The sequence below is a fragment of the Manis javanica genome, chromosome 12, assembly GCF_040802235.1.
Source record: "Manis javanica isolate MJ-LG chromosome 12, MJ_LKY, whole genome shotgun sequence".
NCBI classification, from domain to species: domain Eukaryota; kingdom Metazoa; phylum Chordata; class Mammalia; order Pholidota; family Manidae; genus Manis; species Manis javanica.
Window position 1 is genome coordinate 63716553 of NC_133167.1, and position 19732 is coordinate 63736284.

The 19732-nt window shown below is 39.2% G+C and overlaps 1 protein-coding gene across 4 annotated transcripts in view; it reads right to left on the reverse strand.

Annotated features, from left to right (window-relative positions):
* Window positions 1-1534: 1534 nt before the first annotated feature.
* The window catches only part of MYO3B (myosin IIIB), a 462595-nt gene continuing 444397 nt past the window's right edge, over window positions 1535-19732 (reverse strand). Inside the window, exons 10-12 of one of the 4 annotated variants that reach the window (XM_073218712.1) lie at window positions 5096-5202; window positions 4675-4721; window positions 1535-3869 (exon numbers count right to left, since the gene is read on the reverse strand). In XM_073218712.1, the coding sequence (XP_073074813.1) occupies window positions 3731-3869; window positions 4675-4721; window positions 5096-5202 (293 nt within the window). In that variant the 3' untranslated portion in view covers window positions 1535-3730. The remainder of the gene's footprint in view (window positions 3870-4674; window positions 4722-5095; window positions 5203-19732) is intronic. The other 3 variants (XM_073218711.1, XM_073218709.1, XM_073218710.1) reach the window with 3 other exon arrangements.

Genomic DNA, 19732 nt, shown 5'->3' on the forward strand with positions numbered 1-19732 from the left:
TACAAAATCAATTTTGAATGGAAGATACAAATGTAAAAGAAAAAATAATAATGCCTCCAGAAGAACTTGAAGGTAAATATCTTTATGACCTTGGTATAGGACAAGATTTCTCTACAGGCCATAAAAAACTAATAAAAAAGGAAGATTAATAAGTTGTACTATGTTAAAATTAAAAACATTTATCATCAAAAGTTACTTTAAGAGACTGATAAGGCAAGCCATCTAATGTGGCAAATATTTGTAACACATATAAGTAACAATATGTAATACGTATCTCAAATTAAAAGGAAAAAATAGTTAACTCAATAAAAATGGGTGTATCACAAAAGAAGGTATCTAAACTGACCACTAAACACATAAAAATGTGCCCAATGTCATTATTAATTAATGATAAGTAAGCTATAATCACAGTGAATAGTACCATACACCTATCAGAGTGCCCCTATGAAGAGACTAACAGCGTGAGTTAATGAGACTGTAGAACAATGGATGCTCTCTTATTCCACTGGTGTGATTGTAAATTGGTAAAATCACTTAGGAAAAGTTTGCTATTATCTATTGAAGTGCTGATATATGTACTTTAGGACCCTGCAATCCTAATCCTAGGTTTATAGCCAATAGACATGCATGCAAATATACATGAAAAGACATGTACAACGTCCATAATTGCAATTCCAAAATAGCCCCCAATTGGAAACAATTCATATTTGTCTATCAAAAGTAGAATGGCTAAATCAATTATGTCATATTCTTATGCTGGAATTCATGCAGTCATACAAATAAATGAACTGTATTGACATTCTACAACATAGATTAATCTTACAAATATAATATTGAATAAAAGAAATAAGACCCCCCAAATTATGTACTACATGACTCCATTTATATAAAGTTCCCAAAACCTAACTACAAAAGGCAAATGCATGTTAGTGCTTAGGAATGCATTATAGTGGTAAAATTATAAGGAAAATCAAGGAAATGTTTACTGTAAGAGTCATGAGAAGGCTTGTCTTTGGGGAGATGGGAAGGGATAGTAGTGATTGAAGAGGGGCGTGAGGGAGACTTCCAGGATGCTGACAGTATTCTCCTTGACTGTAGAGGTGGTTATATAGATGTTCATTTTCTGATAACTTATCAGACTGCGGGGGTGGTTACATAGATGCTCACTTTCTGTTAACTTATTGAGCTGAGTCTTCTGATTTGCACTATTTTCTGTATATGTATTACATTTAAAAAGAAAAAAGAAAGTTTAGAAAGTGAGTGGAGGTATTTTTGCAGATGAATCAAAATGAAAGAAGAGCAGCGCAGAACATGAACACCAAGGGTTTGCAGTGAAGCTGTAAAAATTGTTCTGCTTCCAGAATTATCTGTATTTTGCCCAGGCTCAGTCATTCTGTTTGTCTTGACATTGTTCTTCAGCCTGTTGGTTTCCTTCATGCTAGCTTCCTGGTAGAGTACTGGCTAAAGTCAGTGGTATAAAAAATAGGCATTTAATTATATAAGTTAATTTAAAAGATAATCAACATAAATTTAAACATAAAATTCTAAACACTGGATGAAGTAAGAGAGGGGAGGTGGAATTGAGATAAATGCAATTCTTTCATAGATGGGGAAAGTAGATATTGTCTAAAGTGATATATCAAGAAGGTAGAAGCAAATTATTCAGAGACCTGATGGAAACCATTAAAATAATTAGAATTAGAACAAAAAGTGGCTGCTCCTTGGGGGAGGGACTAAGATTAGGACAGGGAGAAGAAGATTGCTTTCCACTATAAACCCTCTGGACTATGATTTTGTTTTGTTTTTGCCTTGTGCATATCACTTTGATAAATCTAATACGACATTTATGAAATCTCAGGTTGTATCATCTCCTCTACTTGATTTAAGAATTGCTTTTTGATTGTGTGGCATTATGATTAGCCCAAGAATAGTACCTACAGTCTGTCTTATCTATTCCATAGCTGATAGTGCATACTCTATCTTAAGTTCTGGTAGGAGTTATAGCTGTAATGACCAATTGTTGCAGAGCTTTGGAAGTATAATTTTATAATCACTTCTATTTCCTTTTTAACTTTATTTATAGATACATTTTTTAGAAACAAGGCAGGTATACAATTACTTTGTACACAGACAAGTAGGAAGTTATGAACTTTTCTATCCAACAATTTGAAAAGCAGCTATTCAAATAGCAAATCAAAAGTAGATGAATCAATGATAAAAGTGAAATTTCAAAAAACCCTTATCTTAATAACAATGTTAAAAATCTACATATCCTAGATATTAATTTTTAAACAATAAAATAAAGTTCATTTGTGTTTTTTCTGCTCTAACAAACCTTACAAACATTAGCCTGCAGTGAAGATCTGGGAAAAAAATCAAGACTCATTTTTCAAAAACAGAAGTTTAACTATAGAATAATTGGTTATATTTATTTATTTTTCTTATAAAATTACAATTTCTGATGTCACACTTCATTATTTCCTATTTGTAAAATGCTTATTAAAATTCTCCTTGTTAAAACTCTGATTTTTTTTCTCAAAATCTGGGTATTCCCATGTGTAATATCTGCCAAGTATTTTGGAGTATGAAAAATGTTGAGAACATCTGTTCTAGAGAAAAGGTGTTGTAGGGTTTTTTTACATCACACAGCAACCTCACATATTGTATTGCATAGAGTAGTTAGTCAAAAAAATATTTTGTATTGAATCATATTGAGTATTACAATATATGGTATGACATAATTATAATAGGACTAGCCCAACTTCCAGGGAAAAATCAGAGCTTATGCTGCTTAAAGTGTGATTAGTTTTGTATAACATGAAATTGAAAGTAACTTTCCTGTAACTAAGTAAAGCCTCTCCATTCATTCAAGAGTCGGCATTTACTGGATGTCCATCTGTGCCAGGCACTACACCAGTTCTGTGCACACACAGGTGGACAAGACCAGATCCTTCCCCTATGGCCCTTTACAGCCCAATGGAGCCAGCTTCCCAGAGAATGGAGTTACTAAACCACCTGCATGGACTCTTGACAGGTCCAAGTTTTCTTTCTCTCTCCTTTTTTTTATTGCTAAGGTGATGGGGGTGGATGGGAATAAAGAGGAAATCTTTATCAGCATAATAATTAGCAAGAGAGGGTTCATTCTCTCATAGAAAAAAATCTGAAAGATTTAGTTCTTTCCCCCTAAACACTAAAAATTATTCTGGCCTAGGAGACCTTGAATGCACTTCTTAAGGATGGGAACCCTCAGCAATGGAGCCCAGACCATGGGGAGAGGCAGGCAGGTAGAAAGAACAGCAAAGGGAAAGGAGGATGCAGTGGAGAGGTGGGGAGGAAGAAGACTCCTGGATTTTCACAGGAGCAGATTCTGTATGGATTGACTTGAGGAAAATAAAGAAATATAAACATTCACAATTTTTATGATGAGATTGTGTGTGTTACCCTCTTAGATGTTGGGAGCATAAATGACGGCTATTGCTACAGTGGCAGTGTGCTCAGTGTCCCACAGAGACCCATGGCATTAGGAAGGGAAGAACTTCCCAGCTCATGTTGCACTGCAGATTGGTATGAGAAAATGGCTAGGAATCTGAAAATTGTTCAGTGAGGCTCCGGCACAGACCACATGTCCAAAGAAGTTGACCCCATTACAGTGCTTTCTTAGTAACTGACAGTCAGTCAATTACCGTGACTGTTCTTACGCTCAACAGATCTATGGGACAGGAAGTACAGCTCAGTGCCTAGCAAAAGGTGCTCCTTTAGAGGATGAGGAAACAAAGAAAGGATTGGCTGAGTTGTCTTCCTCTGGGAGGGAGTCCACAGGTGACAGAGATTTATAATATTCATCTTCCCCATCAAGCACTTTGATTTGGCTGCAACAAAGAAAGAGTTTTCAGCAGAAAAATAAAACAAATGCTATAGTCATCACTGGGACGGCTAAAGTTGTGTGAGTACTGTGAACAGGCTTGGCTCCCCACACTGGAGGGCAAGGGCAGCTTAGGGAAGCTCAGGCTCTCCTAGCAGAGGAACTGGGGTCTGATGCACAAAACCTTTCACCTCTGGGTCACACACTGATGACAGGCCTAATTTCGTGGTGCCTGAAAGTTGTTGCAACTTGATTTATGTGAACTAACTTCTCTGTCTCTGCTTTCCTCAAGATGAGAAAGTTCCCCTCCTGCCCCCTCCAGTTCTCAAAGCTAGTAACCAATTACCTGCATCGCTGCTATTCTCAATTGAAATGCTAACAATCAAATGAGCCACAAACTCCTTAGTGTCCTCTATCTAACCATTGGGGGAAATTTTCCTTTGTGTGCCTTTAACACCCAGGGGTAGGGTAATGTGGGGGAAGCAGCCTATTTGCACTGTGTGGAGTGCTCTTATTTGTGGGAGGGTTTTATACAATCTGCTACATCTCCAGTTATGAGGAATGCACAATTCCCTGGGTTAATTTGAGAGAGAACATTTGCCTTTAGGTGGTAATTTCAGCCTTTTCAGACATAATAGATTCAAGGTTTTACGTACCTGCTACTGTGAAAAGTAGTTTCCAATGTCAATAATATTGGTGATATCCTCACTGCTTATTTTTAGAAGCCTCTCTGGAAAGTTTGCATTTTCTGTAATATCACAAAGGACCCTTTCTGTTTACAGTTGCTTAGAACTAAGAAGACAGATATTTACCCAAGTTTTCTTGGCTTCCTCTTGCTCCCTTGATATTCTAGAGTTCCCTGTGGAGAGGGCCAAGAACACACAGTCAAAGCAAAGCAGCAAATCGTTAATTTTTAATTCAAAGTGATTTTGTGTTGAATGCAAGCAGATGCTGATAATATCAGAAGTCACAGCATAATTTTTTTGATCAAAGGGCTCAAGTGAGCCTGATGAAGCATGCATCTTGCTCGTCTTTGATAAACCACATCAATTATTCACCGTGAAGGCAGACATCCTGACATGAAAGCAACAGATAAAGAGCCTAAGCACATGTTCAAGACGAGAGCGTAGGAGAGTGGGGGTGGGGCTGGAGGGGCTGGAACAGGTATTAATAACAGAATTATTAACTAGAAACAAAGCCAGTAAAACAGCTTTATGGCCACTTTGAACTTACATTTAACTGGGTATAGTACATGGTGTCCTCAGGGCTACTCAACAGTTTGGGTTGTTGACATCTTCGGCGAGTTGTTCGCTGCTTCTGAATGAGACCATTTTCTGAACCTGCAACAAGAAAGCAAAAGTTTACTGTAAACCATCTGAGGTGTTGGGAAAATTAAGTGAAAAACTACTCTTCACATGAATGTGCTCAGTAGAAACTGGGCCCCATTTTAGTGGGCATGTTAGAACTTTGCTAGTATTGGGAGAAATGTCATCCAAGAAAGCACACACACACAGGAATCACTGAGTGTAAACAAGAGCCACTGTCTGTAACTTTGCCTTCCTCTTTCTTACCTGGATCAGCAGTCGAGTGATAGAAAGCAAATTGGTCAATCCACATTGGTGAAGTAGAAATTGGTGATCAGCCTTAGAGTAGAGAGTGCCCTCTCAGTGGGATGACTAAGGACACGAAAGGCAATCTGGGATAGTCTGAGAGTTCAGAGACATCTGGAGCACACACACTCTTGGGTAGATGAGAAGCAAAACTTTCAGTGGGACATATTTTGGAGGAAAAATGGTTTGAGCTCGTATTTACTGAAATGCTTTGAACAATGCCATTGATCCATGCAATCTCTAGGTAGTGCAAAGGAAAAGGGGAAAGGAGGACCGCACGACTTCACGGAACAGCCTCTCTGTGTTAGTTATGATTTCAGAACCTGGCACCAAGAATGAACTGGAGATTAAGAAACCACGTGTCCAGTGAAGTCATGATTTATTTCCTTTCCAAGCAAATGATTTTCGTGGAATCTGCTGTTGTTTGGCACTGCATTTGAATCAGGATTCAACAGTTCTAACCTCTTGTCACCACACACATACACACATACACTCGAGCCGGGGCTGCCATAGGATATTATTCATGAATGTCATGGTCTAGAGAAGAGATCTTTTCCTGGACCAAGTGTGTATCAGAGACTCCTTATTCATAAAAAAGAGTTGGAGATTTGTACTTGGCATCATGGTTTGGCTTCACTAGAGATTCCTACTATTTAGGGAAATTCTTCAGGAATTTTTAAGTGAAGAATGACTCAGCAAGGACCATTACGAATAGTGAATTACCAATTTCATAAGTATAAAGTTTTGCATTTTTAATTTTCTTGAGTTGGCACATATCTACATTTGAACAAGACTATTAGAACCATACAGGAGTTTAGGAACCATCCATTCTAAATACCCATTTTTTTTCAGAAAAGGAAGCAGACTCATAAATGCTGAATGACTCATCCCAGATCAAGTGGCAAAGTGGGGACCCAACCCTAGATCTCTTACCTCTTGTTCTAGCAAGAAGACTGTAGTTTTTTTTAAACTATAGTATACTACCTTTTCTAACAAGGAATTAAAAAAAAAAAGCCAAAGATCTAAGTGAAAGTAAGCTCCATTGAGAAATATTAACTAGCACAGCAAAATTATTTTGCTTGTTTGGGGTTCCACTAGCCTTAACAGACATCCTTTTCTACATTTTCAGGAAGTCTGGGCATAGGACAGGATTCCAGTCTGTTGTGTTGGCATTATCCTCAGAGTATAAGGAATCCAGAATTGAAATGGCTTCTTTCTGATAGTTCCAGTCTCCTACTTGCTTTGTGAAGTCCACATTCTGTACCAAGTCTCCATTCTGTAGAACACAAGATCGTGAAGCCCTTTTGTGTCACCTCCTCTGATTTATAGATTAATGGACAGAAGCATCTGGAGTTGAGGGTGCTGGTGTGAACATGCACTGGAGATCTGCTACTCTCCCCAGAACTAATATTACAGGAGTTCCAACTACGGCAACTCAAGAGGCTGATCTTAAATAGCATTTGGGTTCAGCTGGAGTTTATCCCAGTTCAGCTGGACTTTTTGTAGTGTTTACAACTGATCAGAAACTTTTATTTATATTCTCAACTAAGAATGCTTAATGTAAGATGTGCTCAACTTCTGCTTTTGATAAACTTGCTGTTCCTTGGGTGGGTGTTCTTTTCTTGATTCTTGGAATTAAGTTATTGGATGGAATTTTTTCAATTTTAACATTTATCCCATTAAAAAAAAAACTGCTGGTGTCTCATGATATATATACTATACTAGAATCTAGTACAAGCAAGTGCCCAACTTAGCATCAAATTTTTATTTTCATTATTTTAACTTTCATATGTCCGTATGTCACGATATTTTGCTGAGTCCCATAACTTCCAGGTGCTTTGCCATTGGAACACATCTGAGTAGCATCATCGGAATAGGCTCAATCATAAGCAACCAAATAAATAATTGGGAAATGAAATAGTATTCAATAAATGTTATTGTAACAATTTGATAGCAATATGTAAACGATATAACTTAAATAACTTAAAATATAACTTAAATACAGACTGATTTCTGTTTCACATAAATGTTTATAAGCCATGCCAAACTCTTCAAACAATACTTTGATAGTTTTAAGTCTAAGCATATCTTTTGCAATATTTGATATATACCTATATTAAAAAGTGGTTGTTTATCTGAAATTCAAATCTAGCTGGGTGTTCGGTACTTTTTGTTGTTTTTAAGTCTGCAACCCTAATTAAAGTACAATTCTAAGTCACAAACAAGGCTTTTTGTGATTTAAAATATATGATAATGAGACAGGGACCCTGGTGTAGGCAGAGTACTGTGAGGGCCTCAGGAAAAAAAGGGAACACAAGATAATCACAGTCAGAACAATGTAACAGTGTGCAAAGAAGCCCCTGTTGAAACTCTGTGTTAAGCATTATGCAAAGTCAAGAGTCACACTAATTCTCTAGGGTAAAGATACCAGACTAGGCATATAGACATTCTTCAGTGAGATTAGTTAAAGCCCAGAGGGCCAGGAGCAACTTGGCCTGGAATGTTTGAATGCAGATAAAGAAGAGTATCTCAAATCTTCTGCATCCGTGGATGTTTTATTGCCCTTGTCTAGCTTGGATTAACACATAGTCTACAGGCACACACCTGAGCATCTACATTTGCCCTCTTACAGCACTAAACTATGTTTTCTACCTTTCTCTTGCATCTACCTACCACTTCAGCATTTTATTAAAAAAATAATAATAATAATAATAAAGGGAGAAATGTGGGATCCACATATAAATCAAGTATAAAAATCAAACGAATATTCATATTTGATCTGATTGTTTATAGTTCATAATGCGTGATCAAAACTGAAAGTTTCTGTGATGACTGCCCTTGTACTGTTCACCATGTAAGAACTTATTCACTATGTAAGAATTTGTTCACCATGTAAGAACTTGTTCGTTATGCTTCAGAAGATTGGAGACTGATGAAAATTAGGCTTGGGGTGGATTAATGATTGTGCATTGAGCATTGACTCCCCTATACAGAATTTTATTGTTGTTAACAACCATTTGATCAATAAATATGACAGATGCCCTCTCAAAAAAAAAAAACATACATTTCAGAAATAGTTAACATTGACTATCAAATGGGTAAGATAAAGGGAATAATTAAAAATTTTAGATAGTTGATATATAAATTAATGCCTGAAATTGTCTAACTAGAGCCCTAAATATTGTGCATGCCCAGTCAGGTATGTATCCAAAATCCTGTTTATAAAATTGTGCTGTGTCAAATGAAATCTTCTGAACCATAGATGTGAATGTATGTTCCCTAGAAAACTAGTCCATAAGATCTAACAGACAGGAAAGATGTTACAAATCAAATAGAGATATTAAATTTATAATAAATCGATAATAACAGACATTTTGATTACATTATAAGCAATCCACTGAGTTTTTAAAAATGAAGAATATGAGCAACTTTAGAAATATAGATTTAATAAAAACAGCCTCCTATTCTTAAAGCAGTTTAATATGTAATTATCTGTGATATTGACAAAATAATTATAAAATTTTTATCTTACGAAAAAAAAAGAAGAGTATCTCAGCATAACCCGTGACTTTATTTTATCAATTAGACCATGACACTGTAAAATTCACCTTAGCCTGCTAAAAGGCCCAGTTTATTTTTAACTGTACCTATATGCTGTGTTTCTTTCTCTAATCCTAATGAAGTAATCTGCAACCTGAGCAAAAGATTAATTTAGTAAGCAAGCTCAGCTATAAAACATCCCAAAAAGTTAAGAAGTAAGATTCTTAACACACTCTTTAGCAAACAGGCAACAGTTCAGCCCATCTTGGGGGCAGAACAGGCAGTCTTTACTGATAGGCTCCCAGAGGGAAGCTGCTATCCTGAGAAAAATCAGAGCAGCAAATTTCTTCTATTACTCATCAAAAATGAGCATTCTAATACAAGTCTGCACCCCTAACCCTTTACCCCCATTCTTGAAAATCCTCAACCGTGCATAAAACCCCTAGGCAACGTACCACCAGGGACTTTCTTGTCCCCGAGGAGCTCTGTCCTCTCATTTTATCTCTAAATAAAAGCCTCTACCTTGCTTTCCTATCTTGAGCATTTGTGAAGTTCATTCTTCGGCTCCATGAACAAGAACCCCGGCATCAATAACAAGAAGTGTTATTATATTCAACTTCATCTCTTAGAGTCTTAGAGATGCAGAAAAAAATTACTTCTTCTAACTGACTTGCTGAATTACAGCTATTTTGACTACAAATGTTCTTCCCCTACACTGTCCTCTAACATTTAGTGTTTTACTTTGCATCATCTACCTCAGATGTACCAGTCTGGTAAGTTTCCTGGCATGATTGCAATGAGGACAGGACGCTGTGGAAGGAGGGCAGGATAGGGCAGGCAGCCCAAACAGTCCCCTGCCTGGGGGGCAGTATGGATTCCAGGGCCCTGAGGAGTGCACAGGCAGGAAGTAGGGCTCCTGGGAGGAGAGAGAGAGCGCACTCTGGGAGAGCCATTGTCATGTGCACTCTGTGGCCTAAACCTCTGTGGTCTAGCTCCTTATTTTTACATCTAAGGGGTCTGAAGCCCAGGGAGCTTGGACCCCTTTGCAAGTTTCCTTTCAAAGCCAGGGCTAGAACTCATGTTTTCCGATTTAAAATCCCTGCCTAGGCCACAGCCTCTTTTATGCTTGGTCCTTTACTGAGTCATTCTTGTAAGTTTTCACCTCACCACCTCGAACTTCAGGAGGGACTAAGGAATCTGTGGGCTTTTGTAAAACACACATACACACAAACACAAACAAAACCAGAAAGAGAGATTTTATCCTGGGGTGCATGTAACTCAGATCTTCCTTTCTAAGATGAAAGAAAAGCTACAAAATTTCCCAGTTGCCATGTTATGTCATGAACAATCTTCTTCAAAATTGTGAAATTGCTACAAAGAAAACACCCCTGAGTTAAATCAGTGCCTGTGGAAGATGGGAGTTACATGTTGTCTGTGTGGAATTTTCTCCTTATTAGTTAGGGAGGTGGTAATAACTTCCCTTGAAACTATTTCGTAGCTCAGGGTTTGGCACATACTGAACAAGGAATGAATGAATGACTGAATGAATGGTGACCATTCATCATTCTTATTAAGATCTATTCCATTTTTGGTTCTGATCATCAGTTGCGGTATTGTCAAGGCTCCACTACACGTTTCCTATCCTGGGACATCTCTGGAGAACCTACGGTTTACCAAGGAGGGCGATGAAGTCAGCCTCTTAAAAACACAGTTGATTAGCATTAAAAAAAGTATCCATTCAATACTTTTCTAGGAATATGCATTCACTTTGTTTAAAACAAAAAAACAAAACCCAAAATTCAGTAACTAGTTACTGTGTTTTCCCCCACATAACAATAAATTATAAATATTTTTCCATGATATAACCTATTTTAAAAATAGTATCTTTTAGCGTTACATATTTTTACAGTAATAAATGAACACAATGCTCAAACAGATTAGGCAGTTGGAAAGTCCGTCCTTTCCCGCTCCCTGATCCCATCCCCAAACAGTAGCAAGTGATGGAACAAGGTTCTTATCTGTCATACAGATGAGTCTAAATCTATTTATAATCATTTCTAACCTTTGTACAATATTTCATTTAATGGATGATCCAGATTAACTTATATAATTTCCGATTTTGGGCATGGAAGTTGCTCTTCCAATGTTTTTCTGTAATAACTAATGCTTCGGGAAGCATATTCATAGTTCTATTTTTGATGATCCACATTATTTTCCTAGGATAAGTTCCTAGAATTTGAATTACTGGCCAGAGTATACATATTTTAAAGTTATGATTTGTATTTGTAATTGCTATTCAGAAAGCATGCAGCAAAATATCCTTCTACCACTTGTACTTGAGATCCCCCATTTATGAGGGCCCATTATGGGACAGTATGGGAATTGTCAGAAAAACGCCTGACAATTCAATAAGTGAAAAATGGCATGTCATTTGTGTTTTGACTTGCATTTCACTGATCACTTGAGAGTGTGAATGTCTACCCTTTCTCCTTTGCCACGTTTATTAGCCCTTTGTGTTTTAGGATTCCCCTTGACCTGGAAGCAGCAGTAAATTTCATAGGTCTTGGCTGGGCCTAAAATGGGTGGAGCAGTATTGCCTGTCTGGTGTGAGGGGATATGAGAGGGCCCACTGCCTAATAGGTGTGGAGATGGCTATTTTTTAAATTACATGTTATAGGAAAGTATTTTTCAAACTTCTGTCATTCATTTACTACCAGACATTTTTTGCAATATTCAAGATGTGTACTGTTCTTTAATATTTTAATAATCAACTAATTTCTTTTTACTTACATATATTTCCTTAAAAATGAAACTTTATTCACTACTGTAAATAGAAAATCAGTGTCATTTGCCATATACAGAAGTAAACCATAAAGTATAATGAAAACAAACAATATTATCACACCTGAGCTGGATTCTGTTTCCCTTGAATGTTCTGGGCTTCTTAAATGCTTTGTTAAAAAGAGAGGTAAAGAAATGAGAGGAATTTAAGATATACTTATGCTAAGTGAAATAAGTCAGAGAAAGACAAATACCACATCATTACACTTACGTGTGGAATCCAAAATAAAATAAACAAAATAAAGCAAAACCCAAACTCATAGATACAGAGACCGATTGGTGGTTTCAAAATAGGTGAAGGGGATTATTAAATAAAAATTTCCAGTTATGAAATAAATGGAGATGCAATGTGCAACATGCGGACTATACTCATTAATACTGCATTGACTTTGTGAGGTGACAGAGGTAGACTCATGTGGCGGCCACTGCAGTGCACACGAGTGTCCGATCACTATGTTGTACACCTGAAAGTAACGTAATACAACATGCCAATTATAACTAAAAAACCCCTAACATACTAATACCACTATGACTTTCTCCTTAATATAAAGAAGTTAAACAGAATTAAAAAGGAGTAACTTTCTTTTACACAATTCAGTGTTATCTGAGGTCACATCCACACTCCATCTAAAATCAGGTTGCAGACCACCAGAGAGGCCAATGTTCCTCACTTTGAGAATCATGAATGTTGGGTAAGAAAATAAAAGCAATGGAGTTAGAAAATCTGAGTATGAATCCTGCCTCTAGTAGCACTAATTAGAGGTCTGAACCGCTAATTAATTGGAGGTCTAATTATCTCTGGTTTCCAGAGGTATGATGCTGTACAGTGCTCTTCTGGAGGTTTCAGTATGAATGATGACAAACCTGAAAAGCCGTTCAGACCTAGAGATACTCCTTTTAAAGCAAAACATAAACATAAGGCAAAATTTCTGGGGTGTCAGGAAGGTTAGAACTAGTCAAAAAAGTTTAAAAGGCACAAGCTTAGACTACGTTATGCAGATACAGATTTGGCAATGGGTTGCTGTTGGTTTTCTTTCCTTCAGTTTTATTTTGCATAGTATTGAGAATGTTTGCATCTCACTCCATCTCTCTGCTTTTAGGAATTTTAACACTTATTCTGAGACCTTGCAATATTCCCTTCCAGCCAGGTGTCTTCTCATGGGGATGACGGACTTCATCTGTATCCTCCCAACAATGGTTGTTCCTTAACTTTGGCTCTCTAGGGGACAAGAGCGAAAGTCAAAATGGACACCCAAAATATGTCCCATGGAAAAACACTGTTTATTCAGCTTTTTCAAATATGTCAACATGAAAAAATCTAAGACCTGGATCTGATGCTTAATGGCCTCACAATGCCAGGCAGCAGGCTGGGAGGTGTCATTTCTGGAGCTTCTGATGAAATACAAATCACCAAGTAAACTACTCAGGAGCTGGGAAACAATGTCCTGGGCAAAAGCAGATAAAAATGGAATGAAAGAATGTCTTTGAAGACTGGAATGACATTTTAAATGCTTGAGGATATGGGACACCAGATAATATTGGTTTTTCTAAGCTAATTGTGACAGGGTCTTTGATTCCTTGTGGCAGGGGCCCCTGAGGCATTCATCCCCAGCTCTGTCTTGAACTCTAAGTTGGGGACCCGGTTCTAGTTCCTGTTGTTAGTGTGCAGGGGGCTGATCAGCTGTAGTGAGACCAGGAGCTGGACTTGGGACCAGCAGGCCTGGGCATAGTCCAAGCTTGGTAACTTGCTGGTATATGATCTTGGGTGAGTTACTTATCCCTCTGAGATGCCACATTTTATCTGTAAAACAAGGGGGTTGGACTGATACAGTGGTTTTTCAACAGAGGCTGGTGGTATGGCACATTACACATATTCTTGTCTGGAGATTCTGAGCCATTCTCCTCGGAGTCAGGCTCCTTCCCCAAAGCATCTGTGTACAGTGAGAGCTGTGCCTGACAGACGTTTGTCCCATGAAACCAGTGTGAAAGCAGGAAGAGGGTGATAACCATCAGCCGAGAGACTCTTTAAAGCCCCTTTCAACTTTGAGATGCTGTTATTACAGAGTTCTAGCCATTGACCTCTTAGGGCTTCATCTGCAAATGAACATAAATGCTGTTGGCCCTACTAGCTTATTGGAAGTTAAAGAAGATCATTAAAATGAAATCAGGCTTCAGGGGAAAAGTTCTCTCTAACTACACCAGAACTCCATTCTAACATGACTGATTCATTTAAAGAGCAATGCTACACACGATGGGCTTGTCTGAACCCCTTTCTGGGTTATTTGGTCACTGATCATATTTTAACCTCACATACTCAACCTCACATTCTCCCAGCTGTGAGCAAAAACTGCAATGTACGGGTTAATATTGTACAGCCGTACAAACACCCACCCAGGCTCATAAATTCTAAAATTTTCTCACACATGGGGAGAGCAGTCATTAGTATGAATGACTTGGTTTGGGGAGATCATACACCAAATGACTGGCAGGTGTGTGTATGAAACAGTGAAGAATGTGAATAGACCAAAATGAAATCACAGGTATGATTTTTATTTGCATTAAACTAATGAGGTGTAAAAGTGAAATCAATGCAATATTAGTGGCAGAAAATTAGATCACTGTGGTTGTTTTAGTTTTAATCTTCAAAAAAAAAAAGCCAATTGCATAGGACATAGGGGAAACAAAGTTAAATAGAAAATAATTACATTTGGGTTGTTTTCCTATCTTGTGCTTCATTTTGGAGAAAATTTCCTTAGTATACTGTAAATTAAATTTGATCGAACTATCAAGCAAGCATTTAAAGACTTCTAAAAATAGCAAGACACAAAGCTCTCAGTTCTCTGCCCAAATCAACAGTTTAGGCTTCAGTTCTTCAAGGTCATATAGGACTACTAAATTTGTCTGCTTTGTTTTCTAATGATTTGATAAGAGTTTAGTGAAAATCCATTATGGAAACAATGTGCAGAAGGATGACCTCTCATGCCCTTCCCTTCCTTTTATTCTCATAGTAGCTTAGTGTGTTATGAGGATTTCTTAAGAGACATCTCCACTGGTCTCAAGTTTTCTTAACAAATTAATGTCATCAACTTGTTTTTCCCCCTTTTAAGTCCCCTTTCTCTGAGTCATCTGATGAGTATAGCTACAAGCACATTCCAGCAGGTCACAGAAAACAAGCCAAGCTTAACCAAAGTAAATACTCACAGCTGCTGGTAATATATCTGCAAATGGGTTTCTCCTGTTTTATACAGCGATTTAGGAAATGATCACTTTCACTCAGGCTTCTTTGCAGTGACTTCATATACTGCAGCATGAGCTGCTCTGACCACTAAGTCTGATCAGACTGAAAGTTCCAGGGCAATTTAATTCTAAGTTTCCAAACTGACATATTTCAGGGGATTCTAGTCTGTAGTCCTCAACCCTTGAACCCAGAAGGAAACACTTTCAGAGGCTGCTCTCTTAGCTTAGTCAAGTAAAATACCAATAATCAGAAACCTGGTAGCATTTATCTGGCAACAGAGAAAACTCATATTCACAGGAGCTCTCCACTGGAGCGATCTTGGACACCCGTGATGGCACTGGGAAACGTGCCACCAGCTCTGGGAGGGCGGGAGGTCTTGGCTGACCTGGCACATTCCCACTTCCAGCTCTCACTGCCTCTCACCCTGCATGAGATGGGGACCCAGCAGAGGGGTTAAATGGGTTGGGGAATAAGTCCAGCTGGGGGTCATTAGCAATCAAGGACCTGCAGTAAAAGGCAGCAGGAGACTAAGGGTCTCTGATAGGCCTGGCTCCATGCACCATCTGGAAGGAAAAAGGCTGTTGAAGCTGGAATTAAAAAAAAGGGCTTGATGGAGACCTCTTTTTGGAGATGGAAACATGAAAAGCGATGTTATTTTCAAAATGGGTCTTTCCTTTTTGAGAGTAGGGCCAGGTAGCCACATTTTAAGGTCAACTCCTGACTATAATAGACTATTCATTGGCAGCTAGGTTGGGACTAGCCCAGGAAATTCTGAGGGTTTGATAACGAGGATAACAAGGTAATGGACATGTGTGTGAGGCATTAAGTGTGGGGCAGGGCTCATAGGCTCATACCAAATCACACATTTAACTGTACTCTATACACTGCAATATGATCTGTGACTGAAAAGAGAAAACCAGACAGCCCTACTTAGGATGTGCCCAAGTTGATCATTTAAGTTGTAACTTTTGACACAGTGAAAATTTTAAAAATAAGCCAAGGCTCTCTTTCTAAGGTAATTCTAAGGCAATCTGTACAAAGAAGTGGCAGTGATACATGTCTTGTACTGCATATTCCTGGTCACTGACTTGATTACATGATTAAGTTGCTTGTCCTTTTTCCTTTCAGGTTTTCGGGTCCTTCTTCCCCTCCACCTTATCTTATAAATATGTAGAAAGAAAATAAATAATAAAGAAAAAAATGTTACAAATACAGAACTGTATTTCTTTTGATCATAAATTGTTAGACTTCCAGAATAAAGAAGCCTTATAATGATACTTTAAGATACATTACAACGCTAATTTAGAATGAGCTGCCAATCTCACTGTAAGAATCATCAATTTTACAGTTGAGTTCGTAAGAGGGGTTTGCATTCCAGCTCATTTTTGTGATATAAATGTTCTATTCTGATACTGTTAAGAAAGAATAATAGCTAAAACTGTCTTCATGAAGTTTTTGCAAGTTTCTAGATGCCTGGAATGGGGAGAAAGGAACAGGGAAGATCTAGGACACTGCAGTCTCTCAGATTTAGGGTTATCAGAGTAGGAAGGTGACATTAGCTGCTGATCCAGAAAGTGGACCTCATTTGGAGGAGTGATCAAGGTGGTTGGCAGCCCAGTAGAAACACAAGATCTGAGATGAATTTGGATCATTTAAAATTACTCTATCCTAAACTTTGGACAAATTTGCATCCATTATTGGCTGCCCATCAGAGATAGTGTTTTAATTAAAGGTCCAGTCACAGAGAACAAAGCTTGTTTAAAAAGACATGCAAATCCCTGAGATAGAATATTGTGTATATAAACTGTGGATGACTCCTGTTCTTAAAGTTCTGTAATTTGGCTCATGCTGATTTTGACACTTCTCATGGAAGCTTTTGGTTTTCTTAGGTATAGCAGTGTGTCTACGTGAATGTGATTTTTAAATAATGGAAATCCAACACTGAGTTATGGGTTCCTGGAAATGGATACGAGCAGTTTCTTTTAAATAGTTGTTTGGTAAAATTATCCACATGGATAATTCTTATTCTAAAGCTTCATAAGACGTTTGCGTTCTGGTTTAGTATGGAAGATTGTTGGTACTAACTTACTCAGATTTTCTCAACTAAGAAGCAAAGAGTAGAACCCAGGATTCATTTGGCACCAAAGCCCATGCCACTTTTGTTCTGGCCTATTGCTCTCTCCACATCACACTGGTGGGAGAGGTGGAAGAATGAGGAGATTGGAGAGAGTGGGGAACCCTTGGAATAGATTCAGAAGGGAATGGGGGTGGGTCCTGGTCTGGGACTGGGATCCAGGGGAGCATTAGAGGCCTACCTGGGATTGGAGATGAGATGGTCATTTTGTAAGTGGCACCAAACTGCATAGGTATGTTTTCTGGCAATAACTCTTAGGAGCTTGGGTGTAAGGGCAGAGGAGGAAGGATTAGTCAGGAGCTTGGGTGTTCTCGGTGGTGAGTGGAAGGACTGAGTGTCAGAATAAATGAACTCTAGGCTGAAGGCAGTGGGAGGGTAGACAGGGGAAGAACTGCTGTGACAGGGTAAGAAAGCTGGAAGAAGAGGTTGTGGTCAGGGAGCAGCTCTTAGTGGCTCTAGATGGATGTAGATGCCTGGGGTAGAAAAAAGATGAAGGCCATTGGCATGAAGGGTAGGGAGCAGTCAAGCTGGATACACGGGATGGCTGTGAAAAATCACTCTTGTTGGTGGTGAGACTTGGGATGGAAAAGATAAATCCCAAACATCCATTGAATGTGAAGTGACCAGGCTGAGGTCAGAAGATGACAGGAACAGAGAGGGTGATCAGTAGCCAGTTAGCAGGATGTGGATTTCACCCCTGCTCTCTTCAACATCACCATGTCCTGCTGGGTGGGGCTCTGCTCTGAAGACTTCAGGGGAATGGTGGCCTGTAGAAAGGATCGGTCAGAGAAGAGGAGTGGGATAGGCCATGAGAGCAAGGGCAGTGACCCATGGTGACCAGCATGCAAGGCAGGCTGAGGAAAGTCAGCTTAAGATATCAAATAGAACGAGCTGTGTTGTGAATCAGTGCCAGTGTGAAGAACTCAGATCTCCAGCAGGTGTGGAAGCTAAGTGCCAGCAGGCTGGATGGTTCAGTGCTCCAAACCAAAAGTTGGGAGAGGTTCTTTTCATACTTTAGAAAAGTAATTACTGTGTATGGGAGTGAGATGAAGAGACTAATTTAGTGTTAGTACATAGACAAGTTTGTGGGAGTTTGAAACGGCTGGAGGTGAGAGCAGGTGGGAGGCTCCAGAAGAAGTCCAGGTGGATGGGGAGAGCGGCTGGCTATGGCCCTTTGTTCCCCAGTACCAGATGAACTGCTGTCCATGGGCCTGTACCCTTACTGAGGACAGACCCCTTCTCACGCACCCAGCCTGCGGTGGCTCTCGGTCCTTAAACTGTTTGAATCTTCCGTAAAGGAGGGAGACAGCAGGTGCTTGTGTCATGCTCTACTGAGAAAGTCTGGTTGGTGTCTTGAAGGATTATGGAATTAAACAAGACCTCTCTCTTCTTTCACAAACATGGTGTCTTCCTCCCAACAGGGCCTGCTACAGGGCTCAGTGTGGTGGGATGAGCTCAACTATCAGTGTTCACACTGCATCCAGAATCACAGTTCTCTGATAACCCCCTCAGATCCACTGCCGAGTGTGAGTCAGCAGGTCTTCTCCCAGATGCTGAACTCTGTCCCTTCTAGCTCATTCCATTTTGTTCAGTGTCTACTCTGTGCCAGGCCTTGTGCTAGTCAGTGGGGATGTGGCAGTAAACAAAGATCTCTTCCCTCAAGGAGTTTACCAGTTGTTGGGGAGAAGACATAAATAGTAAGTGTAATGAATGATATGGTATATAATATGTTAGAATATGATGAATATTATTAACAACAACAAAAAGAGATAGTAGGGGAGGGCACAGTGACTCAGCTGCTGCCCCTAAGGACCTAAGTCCAAGCACTGCTGGACTTCCTCCCCCAGGATCTGGTGACACCCCCTTCCCGCAAGGGCCCCGGTGCAAGCGCACACCAGGGTGGCCCTCACTCTGCCAGGCTCGCCTGGCCAGTCACACACTCTGCTCTGTAAAATTTTTCGATTCATGGCGCTGGATCAAAGAGTGGACCAGGTGACAGAAAAGATGAATTATTGGCATCTGTGCTAACTGATGGAAGTGCAGCTTTGTAGGGAGAGGGTGAGTTAGTCCAGGTTTTCTTGTCCTGTCCAAGTGTCAAGGAAGCTGTCACGCAGCAGCCCACTGCTGCTCCATGGGTAGGCCTCAGTGTCCATGACAGCTGGCCTGGAGACCCACTAGAACACTAACAACAACATTTTTTTCTACTCATTAAGTAGAATTCTTAGGCCAAGGAAATGGGATTTGAAAACTGATTCATGAAATTTGAAATGTATCCATTTGGATGGAGGTCCACAGAGGAAGAAAACACCCTGCTTCAGTCTGTATGTTCTCTATAGCAAAGCAAAATTAGTCAACGAGCCCTCACTGAAGCTACAAGGAGAAGAATCTGACTAATTTCCTACAAAAAAGAGAAGGTATATGGAAATTAATTATGCTATACCCATGGTTACTATTTTCAAAGACTAATAAAATGGTACTGTTGATCTCTCTAGTGTGCCTTCTTTTAT